This window comes from Rattus norvegicus, chromosome 14, assembly GCF_036323735.1.
Source record: "Rattus norvegicus strain BN/NHsdMcwi chromosome 14, GRCr8, whole genome shotgun sequence".
Taxonomy (NCBI): Eukaryota; Metazoa; Chordata; class Mammalia; order Rodentia; family Muridae; genus Rattus; species Rattus norvegicus.
The window spans coordinates 43,275,038-43,292,178 of NC_086032.1; the positions used below are offsets into that span (position 1 = coordinate 43,275,038).

The 17,141-nt window shown below is 48.5% G+C and overlaps 3 protein-coding genes across 3 annotated transcripts in view; 1 reads left to right on the forward strand and 2 right to left on the reverse strand.

Annotated features, from left to right (window-relative positions):
- The window catches only part of Rplp2l3 (ribosomal protein lateral stalk subunit P2 like 3), a 188,672-nt gene extending 176,140 nt beyond the window's left edge, over positions 1–12,532 (reverse strand). Inside the window, exon 1 of the mRNA XM_039092742.2 lies at positions 11,918–12,532. The gene's annotated coding sequence lies outside the window, so the exon portion shown is untranslated. The remainder of the gene's footprint in view (positions 1–11,917) is intronic.
- The window catches only part of Klb (klotho beta), a 50,570-nt gene that overhangs the window by 21,075 nt on the left and 12,354 nt on the right, over positions 1–17,141 (reverse strand). The gene's annotated exons all lie outside the window — the stretch shown is intronic.
- Positions 3,511–6,143, forward strand: LOC134481848 (uncharacterized). The gene is made up of 2 exons (XM_063273826.1): positions 3,511–5,611; positions 5,971–6,143. Exons 1-2 carry the CDS (start codon positions 4,032–4,034, stop codon positions 6,044–6,046), a joined length of 1,656 nt encoding a protein of 551 aa, XP_063129896.1. The 5' UTR covers positions 3,511–4,031; the 3' UTR covers positions 6,047–6,143.

The following is a 17,141-nucleotide window of genomic DNA, read 5'->3' on the forward strand; positions in this document are numbered from 1 at the left end:
AAGCTCATTAAAGTGCATATTCTTGGCTCACTACTAAAATAGAACCATATATATACTTTCAAAAACTGAAAGACCCACCCCATGAGTCTTAACTCAGAGTTGCAACAGGCTTGAACAAGCCCAGGCACGCCCAGATACCTAGGGCCGAGTCACCGTTAAAACTAACAGACCATAAAAGGAAAGGAATACAGAACAGACTAGGAGTACCGGATCTGGCAGGAAGGGATAAGTCCCTAGCCCCCCCCCCCCCCCCGACATTCAGGACGTCCCAGCCCGCACGTACTCTTACCATGTTACAACCTCATTCGAATATGATTCAAACCTGCCAATGTGTGTAGCTATACCTTATTACCTCATCTTGTGAAATAACCAATCATATGTGAACATGTCTATATGCCTCGTTTGAATCCACCAATCCCCGTAACTATGCATCTGCTTCTGTACGCCCGCTTCTGCTTCCCCAAACCCTATAAAAGCCCCATGCTGGAGCTGCTGGGCGCGCAAGTCCTCCGAAGAGACTGTGTGCCTACAGGTACCTGTGTTTTCCAATAAACCCTCTTGCTGATTGCATCCGAGTGGCCTCGGCTCGGTCATTGGGCGCTTGGGGGTCTCCTCCTGAGGGAAAGGTCCTCTCCGGAGGTCTTTCATTTTGGGGGCTCACCTGGGACCTGGAGATCCTCCGCCCAGAGATCACCGACCACCCACCGGGAGGTAAGCCGGCCGGCATCTGTCTTGCCCTGTCTTGTCTTGTCTTGTCCTGTGCGCGTGTTCAGTTCCTCTCAGTTTTGGACTCAGATCTGGGTTTTGGTCGGAGGAGAAGGCCCAGGGCCTTTGGTGTCTCAGGGTTCAGGACCCTCAGCGCCTCCGTTTGGGCGGGTCAGAGAAGGAGCTGATGAGCTCGGACTTCTCCCCCCGCAGCCCTGGAAGACGTTCCAAGGGTGTCTGGAGCCCGGTTCTTTGGGGCTCAGCCCGTATCGGAGGGATACGTGGTTTTGGTTGGAGGAGAGGGTCCGGACCCTCGGCACCTCCATCTGACTCTTTGTTTTGGGTTTTACGTCGAAGCCGCGCGGTGCGTCTGTCTGTTATTTGTCTGATCGTTGGATTTGTCTGTCTAATTTGTGCCCTAATTTTCTTTGAAGCTACCATGGGACAATCGCTAACAACCCCCTTGAGTCTCACTCTAGACCATTGGAAGGACGTCCGAGACCGAGCACGTAATCAGTCGGTCGAGATCAAGAAAGGAAAATGGCAGACCCTCTGCACGTCCGAGTGGCCCACTTACGATGTAGGATGGCCGGTGAACGGCACTTTTAACAAGACCACTATTTTGCAGGTTAAGGACCTGATTTTCCGCCAGAAGCCGTACGGACACCCTGACCAGGTGGCCTACATTGTCACCTGGGAGAGCTTGGCATTTAGCCCTCCTCCTTGGGCAGAACCCTTTGTGGACCCGAATTGGCTTCCTGTTTCCCCTAAACCTTTTTCCCCAAGCCCACCTGACCCTTTGGTTGCTTCTTCCTCTCTCTATCCTGCTCTAACTAAGGAAGAGTCTCCCAAAGTCCCTCCCCCGAAACCTGTCCTCCCAGAGGACCCAAATTCCCCCCTTATAGATCTCCTGTTGGAAGAACCTCCACCGTACCCTGTACCTACAGCCCCGCCAAGAGAAGAGGAAGTGGAGCCGCCTGCTAGACCTCGACTCGAGGCGGCCCCTTCCCCTGTGGCTGGAAGACTTCGGGGACGACGCGAGGTGACGCCAGACTCCACCTCCCAGGCCTTTCCGCTTAGACAAGGGGCTGGCGGCCAGATGCAATACTGGCCGTTCCCAGCGGCCGACATATATAACTGGAAACAACACAACCCCCCCTTTTCTAAGGATCCGGTGGCTCTCACCAACCTGATAGAATCTGTCTTGCTTATCCATCAGCCCACTTGGGATGATATACAGCAACTTTTACAGGCCCTCCTGACCTCTGAGGAGAAGCAGAGAGTGCTCTTAGAGGCCAGGAAACATGTTTTGGGGGACAATGGACGCCCCACCTTGCTCCTGGAAGAGATCGATGACGCATTCCCACTTACGAGACCTGATTGGGATTTCACCACGGCTGAAGGTAGGAGACACCTACGCCTTTATCGCCAGTTGCTCCTAGCGGGTCTCCGAGGGGCGGCACGACGCCCCACCAATTTGGCTCAGGTGAAACAAGTGGTACAAGAGGCTGCGGAGACTCCCTCAGCCTTCCTAGAGAGACTTAAGGAAGCTTATCGCATGTATACCCCTTATGATCCAGATGATCCAGGACAAATGACAAATGTCTCCATGTCCTTCATCTGGCAGGCAGCACCAGATATCAGGGCCAAGCTACAGAGACTAGAAAATTTACAAGGATATACACTGCAGGATTTACTTAAGGAGGCAGAAAGAATTTATAACAAGAGAGAGACACAAGAAGAAAAGGAAGATAGAGTACGTAGAGAAAAGGATGAGAGAGACCGAAAAAGAAGCAGAGAGTTGAGTCGAATCTTGGCCGCCGTAGTTCAGGGTCAAGAGAAAAGGGGAGAGAGGGTGGGAGTTCGAAAGGGGCCAAAGCTAGATAAGGATCAATGTGCGTATTGCAAAGAAAGAGGACACTGGGCCAGAGATTGCCCTAAGAAACCCAGCGGGCTCCGAAGACCCCGCCCACAGACCTCCCTCTTGGCCCTAGATAAAGATTAGGGAGGTCAGGGCCAGGAGCCCCCCCCCTGAGCCCAGGATAACTCTTGAAGTTGGGGGGCAGCCAGTCACCTTTCTGGTGGACACAGGAGCCCAGCACTCAGTCCTCACCCAGACCCCTGGACAACTCAGCGACCGGACGGCCTGGGTACAAGGAGCCACTGGCAGCAAGAGATACCGTTGGACTACAGATCGACGGGTTCAGCTGGCTACTGGTAAGGTGACCCATTCCTTCTTACATGTTCCGGACTGCCCATACCCTCTGCTGGGCCGTGACTTGCTTACCAAATTAAAAGCTCAGATCCATTTTGAAGAAGGAGGGACCCGAGTAACCGGGCCCCGCGGTATTCCTCTTCAGATTTTAACCCTTCAGTTAGAAGATGAATATAGATTATATGAACCAGAACAGGACAAGCCAAAATCTCCAGAAATAGACTCTTGGGTCACGAAATTCCCACTGGCCTGGGCGGAGACTGGCGGGATGGGGTTGGCGCTCCAACAGCCTCCCCTAATTATCCAGTTAAAGGCCACCGCGACTCCTGTCTCCATTAAACAGTACCCCATGTCATGGGAAGCTTATCAGGGCATAAAGCCACATATCAGGAGGCTCTTAGACCAAGGCATCCTAGTCCCTTGCCGGTCACCCTGGAATACGCCTCTGCTACCTGTTAAGAAGCCCGGCACTGGAGACTATAGGCCGGTACAAGATTTGAGAGAGGTCAACAAAAGAGTAGAAGATATTCATCCAACTGTGCCAAACCCTTATAACCTACTCAGCACCCTGCCTCCCACTCATACTTGGTATACGGTCTTAGATCTGAAGGATGCTTTCTTCTGCCTCCGGCTGAGCCCAGAAAGCCAGCCCTTATTTGCTTTTGAGTGGAAAGACTCTGAAATGGGGCTTTCGGGACAGTTGACTTGGACAAGGTTACCACAGGGTTTCAAAAACAGCCCAACGCTCTTTGATGAGGCCTTACACCGGGACTTGGCTGACTTTCGAGTCCAGCATCCCACTCTTATACTTCTTCAGTTTGTTGATGACCTTCTTCTAGGGGCCACTTCTGAGACAGCATGCCACCAGGGAACAGAATCCCTCTTGCAGACTTTGGGGCGATTGGGCTATCGAGCTTCTGCCAGAAAGGCTCAAATTTGCCAGACCCAGGTTACTTATTTAGGCTATCAACTAAGGGACGGACAGTGATGGCTGACTCCAGCTAGGAAACAGACCGTGGCCAACATCCCAGCCCCAAGAAATGGCCGACAGCTACGGGAATTCCTAGGAACGGCGGGATTCTGCCGCCTCTGGATTCCTGGGTTTGCCGAGATGGCAGCCCCCTTGTACCCTCTCACTAAACAGGGGGTGCTCTTCCAGTGGGGGGCAGAACAACAGGAGGCATTTGATAACATTAAACGGGCCTTGCTGTCCTCCCCTGCCTTGGGTCTCCCAGACATCACCAAGCCCTTTGAACTATTTGTGGATGAGAAGCAAGGGTATGCTAAGGGGGTCCTAACACAAAGACTGGGACCCTGGAAGCGCCCGGTAGCCTACCTGTCTAAGAAATTAGACCCTGTGGCCTCCGGTTGGCCACCATGCCTGAGAATGGTGGCAGCCATTGCCGTCCTAACTAAAGACGCTGGGAAGTTGACCTTGGGTCAGCCACTCACCATCCTGGCACCCCATGCAGTGGAGGCTTTGATAAAACAGCCCCCTGACTGCTGGCTCTCTAACTCCCGCATGACCCACTACCAAGCCTTGCTACTGGATGCGGAACGGGTCCAGTTTGGGCCTGTGGTCGCTCTCAACCCAGCCACTCTGCTTCCTTTGCCAGAGGAGGCAGAACAGCACGACTGTCTGCAGATCCTTGCAGAAGTACATGGAACCAGACCAGACCTATCGGACCGACCTCTCCAGGATGCTGACCATACGTGGTATACCGATGGTAGCAGCTACTTGGTGAACGGGGAACGGAAAGCTGGAGCCGCGGTCACTACGGAGGACAAAGTGATCTGGGCAAGCGCCTTGCCTGTTGGTACCTCCGCACAGCGGGCTGAACTCATTGCCTTAACCCAGGCGCTCAAAATGGCAGAAGGTAAGAGGCTGAATGTATATACAGACAGCCGCTACGCCTTTGCTACAGCACACATCCATGGAGAGATCTACCGGAGAAGAGGGCTGCTCACATCTGAGGGTAAGGACATTAAGAACAAGACTGAAATTCTGGCCCTCCTGGCAGCTCTGTTCCTACCAAAAAGACTGAGCATTATACATTGCCCAGGGCATCAGAAGGGACACAGCCCCGAGGCACGGGGAAATCGGCTAGCTGATGTCTCAGCGCGTGAGGCCGCCATGGGCACCCAAGTTCTGTCCTTAAAAGACCAAGATCAACCCACGTCTCCACAGCCGGAACAGACCGGTTGGCTCTACACCACGGAGGACACAAAGCTCCTACAGAAAATGGGGGCCGTTTGGTGCCCACAACTAAAACGGTGGGTCTACACAGGGAAAACAGTTATGCCTACAAAGATGACCTTTGAATTAATCTCCTACCTACATAAATTAACACACCTGGGACTCAAGAAGATGAAGACCCTCTTAAGACGAGAAGAGATTGACACCTACCTCCTGGGACAAGATCAGGCCTTGAGGGAGGTGACTGAAAGCTGCAGGGCCTGTGCTCAGGTAAACCCAGGAAAAGCTAAAATTGGACAAGGAGTCCGTCCCCGAGGACATCGGCCTGGTACCCACTGGGAAATTGACTTCACTGAAATCAAGCCTGGTATGTACGGACACAAATACCTCTTAGTGTTCATAGATACCTTCTCCGGATGGGTAGAGGCTTTCCCCACGAAACATGAAACGGCCAAGGTGGTGACCAAGAAGCTCCTCGAAGAAATCTTCCCCAGGTATGGAATGCCCCAAGTATTGGGGTCAGATAACGGGCCCGCTTTCGTCTCCCAGGTAAGTCAGTTGGTGGCCAAGTTATTGGGGATTGATTGGAAGTTACATTGTGCTTATAGACCCCAAAGTTCAGGACAGGTAGAGCGCATGAATAGAACAATTAAGGAGACTTTATCTAAATTAACGCTTGCAACTGGCTCAAAGGATTGGGTGTCCCTACTACCCCTAGTCCTATACCGGGCCCGGAATACACCAGGCTCCCATGGCCTGATTCCCTTTGAAATAGTATACGGGACCCCACCCCCATTTATCAATTTCTTTGATTCAAACATCGCTGAATTCGCTAATAGCCCTTCCTTGGCAGCACATCTTCAGGCCCTACAAATCGTGCAGAGAGACATCTGGAAACCTCTAGCCGCGGCCTACCAAGACAGGCTTGAACAACCGACGGTGCCGCACCCGTTCCAGATCGGAGACACCGTGTGGGTGCGCAGACATCAGACCAAGAATCTCGAGCCTCGGTGGAAAGGGCCCTATACAGTTCTCCTGACTACCCCGACAGCCTTGAAGGTAGACGGAATTGCGGCTTGGATCCACGCATCTCATGCCAAGGCAGCCCGACCTGAGGAAACGGCAGATCACAACATCGCACCCCAGACATGGAAGGCTCAACGCACTCAAAACCCCCTAAAGCTAAGATTTTCACGTTGTTGCTCTTAACTGTCTTATGGACTAGGGCTGGGGCGAGTCTGGGGGCTAGCCCCCACCAGGTATATAATATGTCCTGGATAATAACTAATTTAGAGACGGGCTGGTCTCAAGTCCTAGCTAACGGTAAGCATGCTGAAGGAACCTGGTGGCCCCCTTTGACTTTCGACCTTTGTCAACTGGCTAAGGACTCCTGGGAGCATACTGAGCGGACTCCCCACAACTCATACCCACCCTGCAGACACTCTGATTGGTATACTTGTCCCGGAGGTAAGAGGACACGGGAGTGCGGAGGTCCTGAGACCTTCTACTCCGCTAAGTGGGGGTGTGAGACTTACACTCGAGGATGGTGGGGGACCAAGAAGGGGGACTTAGTGGCCTTCTCCCCTGAGACTCCAGGCGAATCTCGAATTACAATAGAATTCACAGATCAAGGTAAAAACATAGATTGGAAGGTGGGGCGTAGGTGGGGGATACGGTTGTATACCCCTGGCCAAACTAACCCAGGACTCCTGTTCTCCCTCCAACTGGTAAGAGAACGGGTCACACAAGAGATTGGTCCAAACCCAGTCCTCATGGATCAAAAGCCCCCTTCCCGACCAGCACCGGCACTGCCCCCCGGTCGGACCCCCACTATGGCTAAACACCACTCAGAACTCCGGGGATATCTTGACAACTCCCTCCCCGACTAGGGACCCTTCCACACCGGCCCCTCAGCTGCTAGGAACGGGAGACCGGCTAATCAACTTAGTGACCGGGGCATACTTGGCACTCAATTATTCAGAACCTGACAAGACCCAAGAATGCTGGCTGTGCCTGGTCTCTAGCCCGCCCTATTATGAGGGTGTGGCAGTCATGGGGAATTATACTAATCAGACTACAGCCCCGGCCAGCTGCACAACCCTCCCTAGCCATAGGCTGACGTTGCCGGAAGTCTCAGGACAGGGACTCTGTATAGGGACCATACCCCCCACTCACCAGGTCCTCTGCGCTATCACCGAGAGGATCCCCACTGGAAGCTACTACCTAGCAGCTCCTACAGGCACCTATTGGGCCTGTAACACTGGATTGACACCTTGTATCTCCGCCGCAATCCTCCGCAGATCCTCAGACTACTGTGTACTGGTAGAAATTTGGCCTAAGGTCACCTACCATGGGCCCGAGTACATATACTCACATTTTGAGAGGCTGACTCGATTCAGGCGAGAACCCATCACCATGACCCTAGCTCTACTCTTGGGAGGAATCACCTTAGGAGGAATGGCTGCAGGTATAGGGACGGGGACCACCGCCCTCATCGAGACGGGTCACTTTCATCAGCTACAAGCAGCCATGAATGCAGATCTAAAAGCTATTGAGGAATCCGTGAGTGCATTAGAAAAGTCCTTAACATCTTTGTCTGAAGTAGTCTTACAAAATAGGAGAGGGCTAGACATGCTGTTCCTTCGCGAAGGAGGGCTATGTGCTGCTCTAAAAGAAGAATGTTGTTTCTATGCAGACCATACAGGATTAGTGAGAGATAACATGGCTAAGCTCCGAGAACGCTTGGCCCAGAGACAGAAGCTGTTTGATTCCCAACAAGGCTGGTTCGAGGGGTAGTTTAAACGATCCCCTTGGTTTACTACCCTGGTGTCCACCTTGATGGGACCCTTAATCATCCTCCTCCTAATCCTCCTCTTTGGCCCCTGCCTTCTAAACAGATTGATGCAGTTCATAAAGAACAGACTCTCAGTCATTCAGACGCTTGTTCTCACCCAACAATACCAGAGGGTAAGACAACAAGAAGAGATTCCTTAGAATTCGATTTGATTAAAGGATTTTACTCAAGTCTAAAAGAAAATGGGGGAAAATGAAAGACCCACCCCATGAGTCTTAACTCAGAGTTGCAACAGGCTTGAACAAGCCCAGGCACGCCCAGATACCTAGGGCCGAGTCACCGTTAAAACTAACAGACCATAAAAGGAAAGGAATACAGAACAGACTAGGAGTACCGGATCTGGCAGGAAGGGATAAGTCCCTAGCCCCCCCCCCCCCCCGACATTCAGGACGTCCCAGCCCGCACGTACTCTTACCATGTTACAACCTCATTCGAATATGATTCAAACCTGCCAATGTGTGTAGCTATACCTTATTACCTCATCTTGTGAAATAACCAATCATATGTGAACATGTCTATATGCCTCGTTTGAATCCACCAATCCCCGTAACTATGCATCTGCTTCTGTACGCCCGCTTCTGCTTCCCCAAACCCTATAAAAGCCCCATGCTGGAGCTGCTGGGCGCGCAAGTCCTCCGAAGAGACTGTGTGCCTACAGGTACCTGTGTTTTCCAATAAACCCTCTTGCTGATTGCATCCGAGTGGCCTCGGCTCGGTCATTGGGCGCTTGGGGTCTCCTCCTGAGGGAAAGGTCCTCTCCGGAGGTCTTTTCAAAACAAAAGAAAGAAAACAGAAAGAAAGAAAGAAAGAAAGAAAGAAAGAAAGAAAGAAAGAAAGAAAGAAAGAGAGAAAGAAAGGATTGCTTTGACTATTCCCAAATCACTTGCCACACATTTTGCCCATTGGTATGAGCATTCTTTGACCACCTGCTGCCAAACCTTGACAGTTCTGTTTGCAGAGAAATCATCCTTGAGCATGATATAAACATATCCCTCACTTACATCCTCCTGTTGGCCAAATGACCCCAGTTTTGAAAGAAAGAGATCTGGGCTTTGCTTCTGGTTCTGTTACCTAGGTTTATGACCTTGAACAATGGTTTCCCTCTTAGAGTCCTCGGTTGCTTCCCTCAAGATCATGAGCTGGAACTAAACACCCTGAGAACTGCTGGGAAGCAGACAGATGACCCACAGTTGGTTGAGGGGCTTTTCCTAGAATGAGAGAAACCCTCAGTTCAACTGTCCGCAGGCATGCATTGGTGTGCTGGCATGCCTAGAATTGCAACAGAGCTCAGGAGGAGGGGGAGTCTGAAGGATCTGAAACTTAATATCAACCTTGGCTACATAGTGAGTTCCACGCCAGGCTGTGCTGAATGAGACTTTATCAAAACAAACACACCAGGAAAGAACAATCTGGAAACAAACCGCTAACCTCCTTGCTGCTGGGATAAAGGTATGCCGCATTATGGTTCATCCTGGGAGGACAGTATCACTTTCCTAATTTGCATCTATGTGTTTCTGGAATTCAGAACTCTCTAGAGAGCTCATAAAGGACCCGCCGGCAAAGCCTACTAACCCAAATTGGAAAGCCACGTGTTTGTCTGAGTGCCTAGCACAGCATGTGCTGATGGGGAAATCCCTGTGCTTCTTTCCTAGAACCAGCATTGGATGTTTTCCTCAGCGGTGGCAGAGGCGACATGAATCCTCAGAGCACCCTGCATTGACTCTTCCCCGGAAGATGATGATCTTTATACGTCAGGCATGAAGGGCAGGAATGTGGTGTCTGCACAGTGCTTAGACAGCACCACCCCAAACAAGGAAAAGTGCACGCATGTTCCTAGGGGCAACAGACTTTCACCATCACAAAGAATAGTGGTGACATTTGTTTTTTTTTTTTTTTTTTGGTTCTTTTTTTTCCGGAGCTGGGGACCGAACCCAGGGCCTTGCGCTTCCTAGGTAAGCGCTCCACCACTGAGCTAAATCCCCAGCCCAATAGTGGTGACATTAAGAACAGGGGAAATGTGTGGTTGGGGATTTAGCTCAGTGGTAGAGTGTTTGCCTTGCAAGCACAGGGGAACAGGGGAAACGTAATAATATAAATAGTAAGAACACATTTCTAACACCAAATGTCCCAGGTGCTTCATTTGTGCATGCTTTCTCATTCATTCATTCACTCATCCATTCATTCAATTCTCTCTCTGTGTGCATATGTTTTATATGTGTGAGAGCACAGCTCTGTGTGTGTGTGTGTGTGTGTGTGTGTGTGTGTGTGTGTATGTGTGTGGTCACAGATATGACTTGCTGGCCAGCTTGCTCTGACAATCTCTTGTCTCTGTCTTTATTTGGGTTCTGAAGATCTGAACTCTAGTCCCTCCAGTCCTTATGCTTCTGTAGCAAGTGCTTTAACCATTTAGCTGTCTTCTTGCCCCTGCTCTTGCATTTAAACTCACTTTAAGTCCTATGAAACAGACACTGTCACCCCTATTTTAAAGGGCAGGAAAGGGGTTGGGAATTTGGCTCAGTGGTAGAGCGCTTGCCTAGCAAGTGCAAGGCCCTGGGTTCGGTCCCCAGCTCCGGAAAAAAATAAATAAATAAAAAATAAAGGGCAGGAAAGCAGAGGGTGGAGAAATTAGGTACCCCATCTCTTTCACTGAATGAATCACGCCTAGGCTGTCCTGCTTCAGTTCTTGGCTGTTGCCTAAGTTTAGAGAATATTTTATTAATTAAAGTTTTGTTTTGTTTTGTTGAGAAAAGGTCTCTATATAGCTTTGGCTGGTCTGGAACTCACAGAGATCTGCCTCCTTCTGCCTCCCAAGTGCTGGGATTAGAGGTGTGTGGCTCCATAACCAGTATAAATATTTTTTCCACTTTATATGAAGATGATGAAATTTGAACAGATAAGTAACTTGCCCACGTCTCAGTGATAAGGCTAGGACCAGATAAAAGTCCTTCAGTTTCTAGTTCACTGTCATTACCAGGGAATCATGTAAATTTGTTTACGTTCCTTTGGGGTGTACTTCCTCCTCTGAGACTGACTGGAAGGTGAGTAAACTGGGCTGTGAAAATGCAAGGGGAACATCGTATGGATATGGCACACTGAGAGAGAGAGCCTCTGGGAAACATGACAAGAAAAGCCAAGAATCAGAGCTCTGTCTGGCCTTCATCCTGCTTTCCAGCTGGGCCCCTCCTCAGGACCAAACACACAGAGACCGTGTAGCATTGACTCCTGCTTTGCTTTTCATTAAGCAAAACAAGTTTGCAGTTTCCTTTGAGACAGGGTCTTACTATGCATCCCTGACTGTCCCCAAGCTCCCTGTATAGACCAGGCTGGCCTTGAACTCATGGAGACCCACCTGCCTTTACCTCTTGCTTCTGAAACTAATGGCATGCACCACCATGCCTGGCACCAAATGTTTATTTTTAAGATGTAAGACACCATCGTAGACATTTAGAGAAAAGGTGAACAGCTCGGGCCCTGCCTTCAGGGGAGCTCTGGCAGCTAATAGAAATAAGTAGCGTAGAAGAATGTCTACAGTCCTGCCTTTCCAGTATGTTCTGAAGAACCCAAACCGCTGGAACAAAGTCCTAGGATTGATCTCTACAAAACCCAGCATGGTGCCCACACCTGTAATCTCAGCACTGGGGAACTACCGGACTGAAGTTCAAGGTCAGTCTTGGTGTCAAGAAAATCGCCTGGGGGACAGGAGACAGTGTCTTTTTCTTTTTTTTTTTTTTTTTTTTCTTTTTTTAAAAAGATTTATTTATTATATATAAGTACACTGCAGCTATCTTCAGACACACCAGAAGAGGGCATCAGATCCCATTACAGATGGTTGTGAGCCACCATATGGTTGCTGGGTATTGAACTCGGGACCCCTGGAAGAGCAGTCAGTGCTCTTAACTGCTGAGCCATCTCTCCAGCCCAGGAGACGAGTCTTAAATTTAAAAACAAACAAACTGGGGAGCTGTGTGTTACCACAGACGTGGCCAAGTCAAAGAACCACACCACACACAACCAGTTCCGCAAATGTCACACAAATGGCAGCAAGAAACCCCGGTCACAAAGATACAAATCTCTTAAGAGGGTTGACCCCAAGTTCCTGAGAAACATATGCTTTGCCAAGAAGCACAACAAGAAAAGCCTAAAGAAGATGCAGGTGAGCAATGCCAAGGCAGTGAGTGCACAAGCAGAGGCCATCAAGGCCCTTGTGAAGCCTCAGGCCGTCAAGCCCAAGATGCCAAAGGACCCCAGTCACAAACTCAGCCGTCTTGCTTTCATCGCTGACCTCAAGCTTAGGAAGAAGATTCAAAGCCACATGACCAAGGGTTGTAGGATCTGCCAACCAAAGCCCAAGGCTCAAACCAAGGCAGTGGCCAAAGCTCCAGCTTAGGCCCAGGCTTCAGCTCTAGCTCAGGTTCGCAAAGGTGCCCAGGCCCCTGTGAAGGCCCCATAGAAAAGGCTCCTGCCAGTGTGAAGACAGACGACTGGTGTGGCACAACCACCTACACACTATGTGCAGATGACCAGTGTCCTATGCTGGTTTTACAAATAAACTTGAGACAAGAAAAACGAACAAACAAACTGATAGTTAGTATATGCTTGGCCCCCGGAAATTGGCACTGTTAGGAGGTATGGCCTTGTTGGAGTAGGTGTGGCCTTGTTGGAGAAAGTTGGTTACTGTGAGGGTGGGCTTTGAGGTCCTACGCTCAAACTCTGAACAGTTCGGAAGAGATAGTTTCCTTCTGGTGCTACCTTTGGATAAAAATGTAGAACAGTCAGCTCCTTCTAGAATGCCATGTCTGTCTAGAGGATGCCATGCTTCCCACCATGATTGTAATGGACTCAACCTCTGACACTGTAAGCAAGTCCCAATTAAATGTCTTTCTTTATAAGAGTTGCCTTGGTCATGGTGTCTCTTCACAGCAATAAAACCCTAATTAAGACACAAGCAAACGGGGTTGGGGATTTAGCTCAGTGGTAGAGCACTTGCCTAGGAAGCGCAAAGCCCTGGGTTCGGTCCCCAGCTCCGAAAAAAAAAAAGAACCAAAAAAAAAAAAAAAAAAAAAAAAAAACCAAAAAAAAAAAAAAAAAAAAGAACCAAAAAAAAAAAAAAAAAAGACACAAACAAACATATGGCTAGGTAGATAACTAGACAGGTGAGTGAGTGAGTGAGTGAAGCCAGTTGTGGTGGCATACGTCTTTAACCCTAGCACTCTGGAAGCAGAGTCTCCATTGAGTTTGAGGCCAGCCTGGTCTACAGTAGTGTGAGACCTTGTCTCAAAAAACTAGAATAAAATAAAAGACAAATTAAATATACAAAACCTTTTGGACATTGATCAAGTTGCTACGCTTTGGGTATGGGATCAGGGGGTAAAGAGACAAGAGACCTGTGTCTCTAACTCAATGTATTTCAATGCAGTTTGGTTAACCAATAAAATATATTGTATTTATAGTTTGAAAAATATCCAGAGATGACCCTTGGCAGCTCTCAGAGACTGAGCTACCCACCAAAGTGCATACGCAGGCTGGACTGTAGGGTTGCCTTGTCCCGCTGCAGAGGGAGAGATTGCACCTAACCCTGAAGAGACTTGATATGCCAGGGTGGGAGGTATGGAGGGGAAGATACAGGTGGGAGGGACACACTTTCTCAGGAGAAGTGGAGAGGGGATGGGGGAGGGACTCTGGGAGGGAGGAGCTGGGTAGGAGACAGTGTTTTGAGATGTAAACAAACTTTTTTTTTTTTTAATTAAAAGAAAAGAAAAGGTCCAGATGGGCTAGTGAGATGGCTCAGTTGTTAAGACCACTGACTGCTCTTCCAGAGGTCCTGAGTTCAATTCCCAGCAACCACCTGGTAGCTCACAACCATTTGTAATGGGATCTGACGCCCAGACATATGTCTGAAGACAGCCATAGTATACTCATACATAAAATAAATAAATAAAATCCTTTAAAAAAAAAAAAAAAAAGAAAAGGTCCAGAGAAGCAGGCTTAGCGGCACACGTGTGTAATCCTGACAGGTTGACCCAGGAGGATCTTCTATCAGAGGCCAGCTTGGGTTAGCCAGCCCCTATTTTTAAAGATAAATAAATGAGAATTTTCAAAGTCAAGAGAAGTTAGAAAGTTTCCTTTAGGGAGTTGAACTGTTTTGCGTCATTGTTCCCGCAGATTTCCTAAACTTCGACAATGTCAAAAGAAAAGATGTAAGGAATGTAAACGTGAAGCTCAGTTATTCTGGATTCCATTGCGCATGCGTGGGAAGGGTTTTACACCCAAAGGTAACGTGTTGATGTTCAACATAAGGCAAAGGGAGGAGGCTTTGATGCACACTGGATTAACATGAAAGCGGATCAGATAACAGTCAGCGCTGGCCTCTGTTTAAGATTTTGGCCCTAATCTCTGGTTAAGAGAGGAGGCAGGCGGTACCTACCGCCACAGCATCCCTTTCTCTGCCCAGTCCCCTCCATTTTAGCTTTTAGAGACAAGGTCTCCCTACGTAGCGTTGGCTGATCTGAAACTCACTACATAAACCAGGTTAGCTTCTTCTGCCTCAGTCTCCAGAATGCCAGTGCAAGTGCACCCTATACACCTGGCAGGGTACCACCTTCATATTAAAACAGCCAACATTCAAAGATCCTGGCTTTCACCCACTGCTGGCTTCTTCCCACACATTTTCAAATGATACCGTCAGATCACTCAAGGACCACTTTAGGTGATTCTGGGATTCAGTCACAGTTGACTGATAAATTAGAAAGTTCTGGGGTTGGGGATTTGGCTCAGTGGTAGAGCGCTTGCCTAGGAAGCGCAAGGCCCTGGGTTCGGTCCCCAGCTCCAAAAAAAAAAAAGAAAGTTCTAGGCCATGTTCGGCATATCTAGCAGATTGCTGAAGTTGCAAGGCTCAATGGCTGAATGAAACTTTATGCTATTACTATCATTATTATTATTATTATTATTATTATTATTATTATTATTATTACTACTACTACAACTACTACTACTACTACTATCGTGCATATATGCTCATGAGTGTGCTGTATGTGCCTGCAGTGTATGCACACATGTATACAGGTGCTCCTGCACATGTGCCCAACACAGAGACCAGAGGAAGACATGGAATATTCTACTCGATCACTTTCTGCCTTATGAGACAGTCTCTCAGTGAACCTGAGGGCAAGCTGGTGAGGGCAGGCCTCGGTAGACTTCTGTCTTCACCCCCTACAGTGCTGAGGTTACAGGCACCAGCACAGCCACTCCCACGCTTGCATAGCAAGCATAGCAAGTGTTCTCCCCGGCCCCCCCGCCCCCCCCATCCCCCAAGTCACCTTTTCAGCCCCTGGTACTTTTATGGACTTGTTGTTGTTGTTGCTGCTGTTTTCAGACAGGGGATCTCTGTGTAGCCCTGGCTGAACTCATTCTGTAGACCAGACTGGTCTCTAACTCACAGAGATCTTCCTGTCTCTGCCTGGAATGAAAGGCATACGTCACACCTAGCCTACGTACTGTTTTCTAATGTCGAGATTTTTTTCTTCCAAGACTTCGTGGTAAATGACTTAGTGCAGAGTGAAGCTAGTTCCCCTCAAATCATGCCTTCAAAGCATCCATTACCATTTCCATAACTCGTAGCATTTACTTCCAACTGGTTTATTCTCCACGGATGAGTGTGTTCAAAGCTGTTTAGACCAGGCTGCAATGCTATTCTATGATCATTTATCATTATATTTATTGAAACTCTTGTTAATCATTCACTGATGTTTAACGTTTTCTACTTAACGGTTAGAAAAGGTAAATACTACTACTCGTTTTAGAAGGCCATTTTTAGCCTTTAGGTCTGTGACTCTTAGAAATAACTGAGTGTTGTGGGTGTAGAAACTGTCTTCAGCAATTTTCCACAAGCTGTTCTATCAGTTATTTAAATGTGATCAAACTTGATCAAAAGCATCTCAGGGGCTAATAGTGGCTACAAAGCCAGGCGTGGAAATAAACCTGAAGTTCTAGGACTCAGGAGACTGAGGCCAGAGTCCTGGGAGTTCAATGCCAGCCTCGCATTCACGAAGAAATCCTGTTTCAGACAACAAACTTGACAAAGGTAACTAAATAGATAAGGACCCCAGGGTTGGGGAATGGGCTAAACTGGTAAAGGTGCTTGTAGGAGGCGGCCTAGCTGAGTTCCATCCCTGGGAACCACATGGCAGAAGAAAAAAAATTAATCATTCTTTTTTCTTTTCTTCCTTTCCCCTCCTTCCCCCTTCCCTCCCTTCCTTTCTTCCCTCTTTCCTTCCTTTCTTTCTTTCCCCTGCCTTCCTCCCTCCCTCTGTCTCTCCCTTCCTTTCCCTCCCCCTCCCCTCCCCTTTCCCCCTCCCCTCCCCTCCCCCTCCCCTTCCCCTCCCCCTCCACTCCCCTCTCCTCCCCCCTCCCCCCCTCTTTTGGAAGTCTGATTTGAGAGTTCGGAGAAGCTCAGAGCAGGAGGTCAGGGAACAACTTTCAGATTCTGTCCTCTCCTCTTATGCTGGTTGCCAGTTCTGAGGTAAGTGCTTTTGGCCCCTGAGCCATCCCAATGGCTCAAAAGTGTTACTTTAAATCTGTCAGGTTAGTATTCCCTACATTTTATTTTTATTTTTTTTTAAAAAGATGCATTCTGGGATGGTGGCATATGCCTTTGATTGCACAGTTCTGGAGGCTGAGCCAGGAGGATCTCTGTGAATTTCATGCCATCCAGAGCTAAACAGTAAGAACTTGACTCAAATGAAAAGACTATGTGATTATAATGTAAGATCTATGGCATTAGAGAATGAAATGAATTATATTAACTAAGTTACTTAAAACCTAAATAATTTTGATAAGGGCACATATAGTGGTCTAATATCCCTTTAATGGGACACTAAAATTTTGAGCAAATAAAATTACTATTATCAAGACAAATGAGAAAACCTATTTTAAAATCTGCTAGGGCCAACACTCAGGAGGTAGAGACAGGTGGATCTCTGTGAGTTTGAAGCCATCCTGGTCTACATAGAGAGTTCTAGGACAGCCAGGACTATAGACTAGTGGTTCTCAAAAGTCCTAATGCTGCAACCCTTTAATACAATTCTTCATGCTGCGATGACCCCCAACCATAAAATTATTTTTGTTGCAACTTCATAACTGTAATTTTGCTACCATTACAAATTGTAATGTAA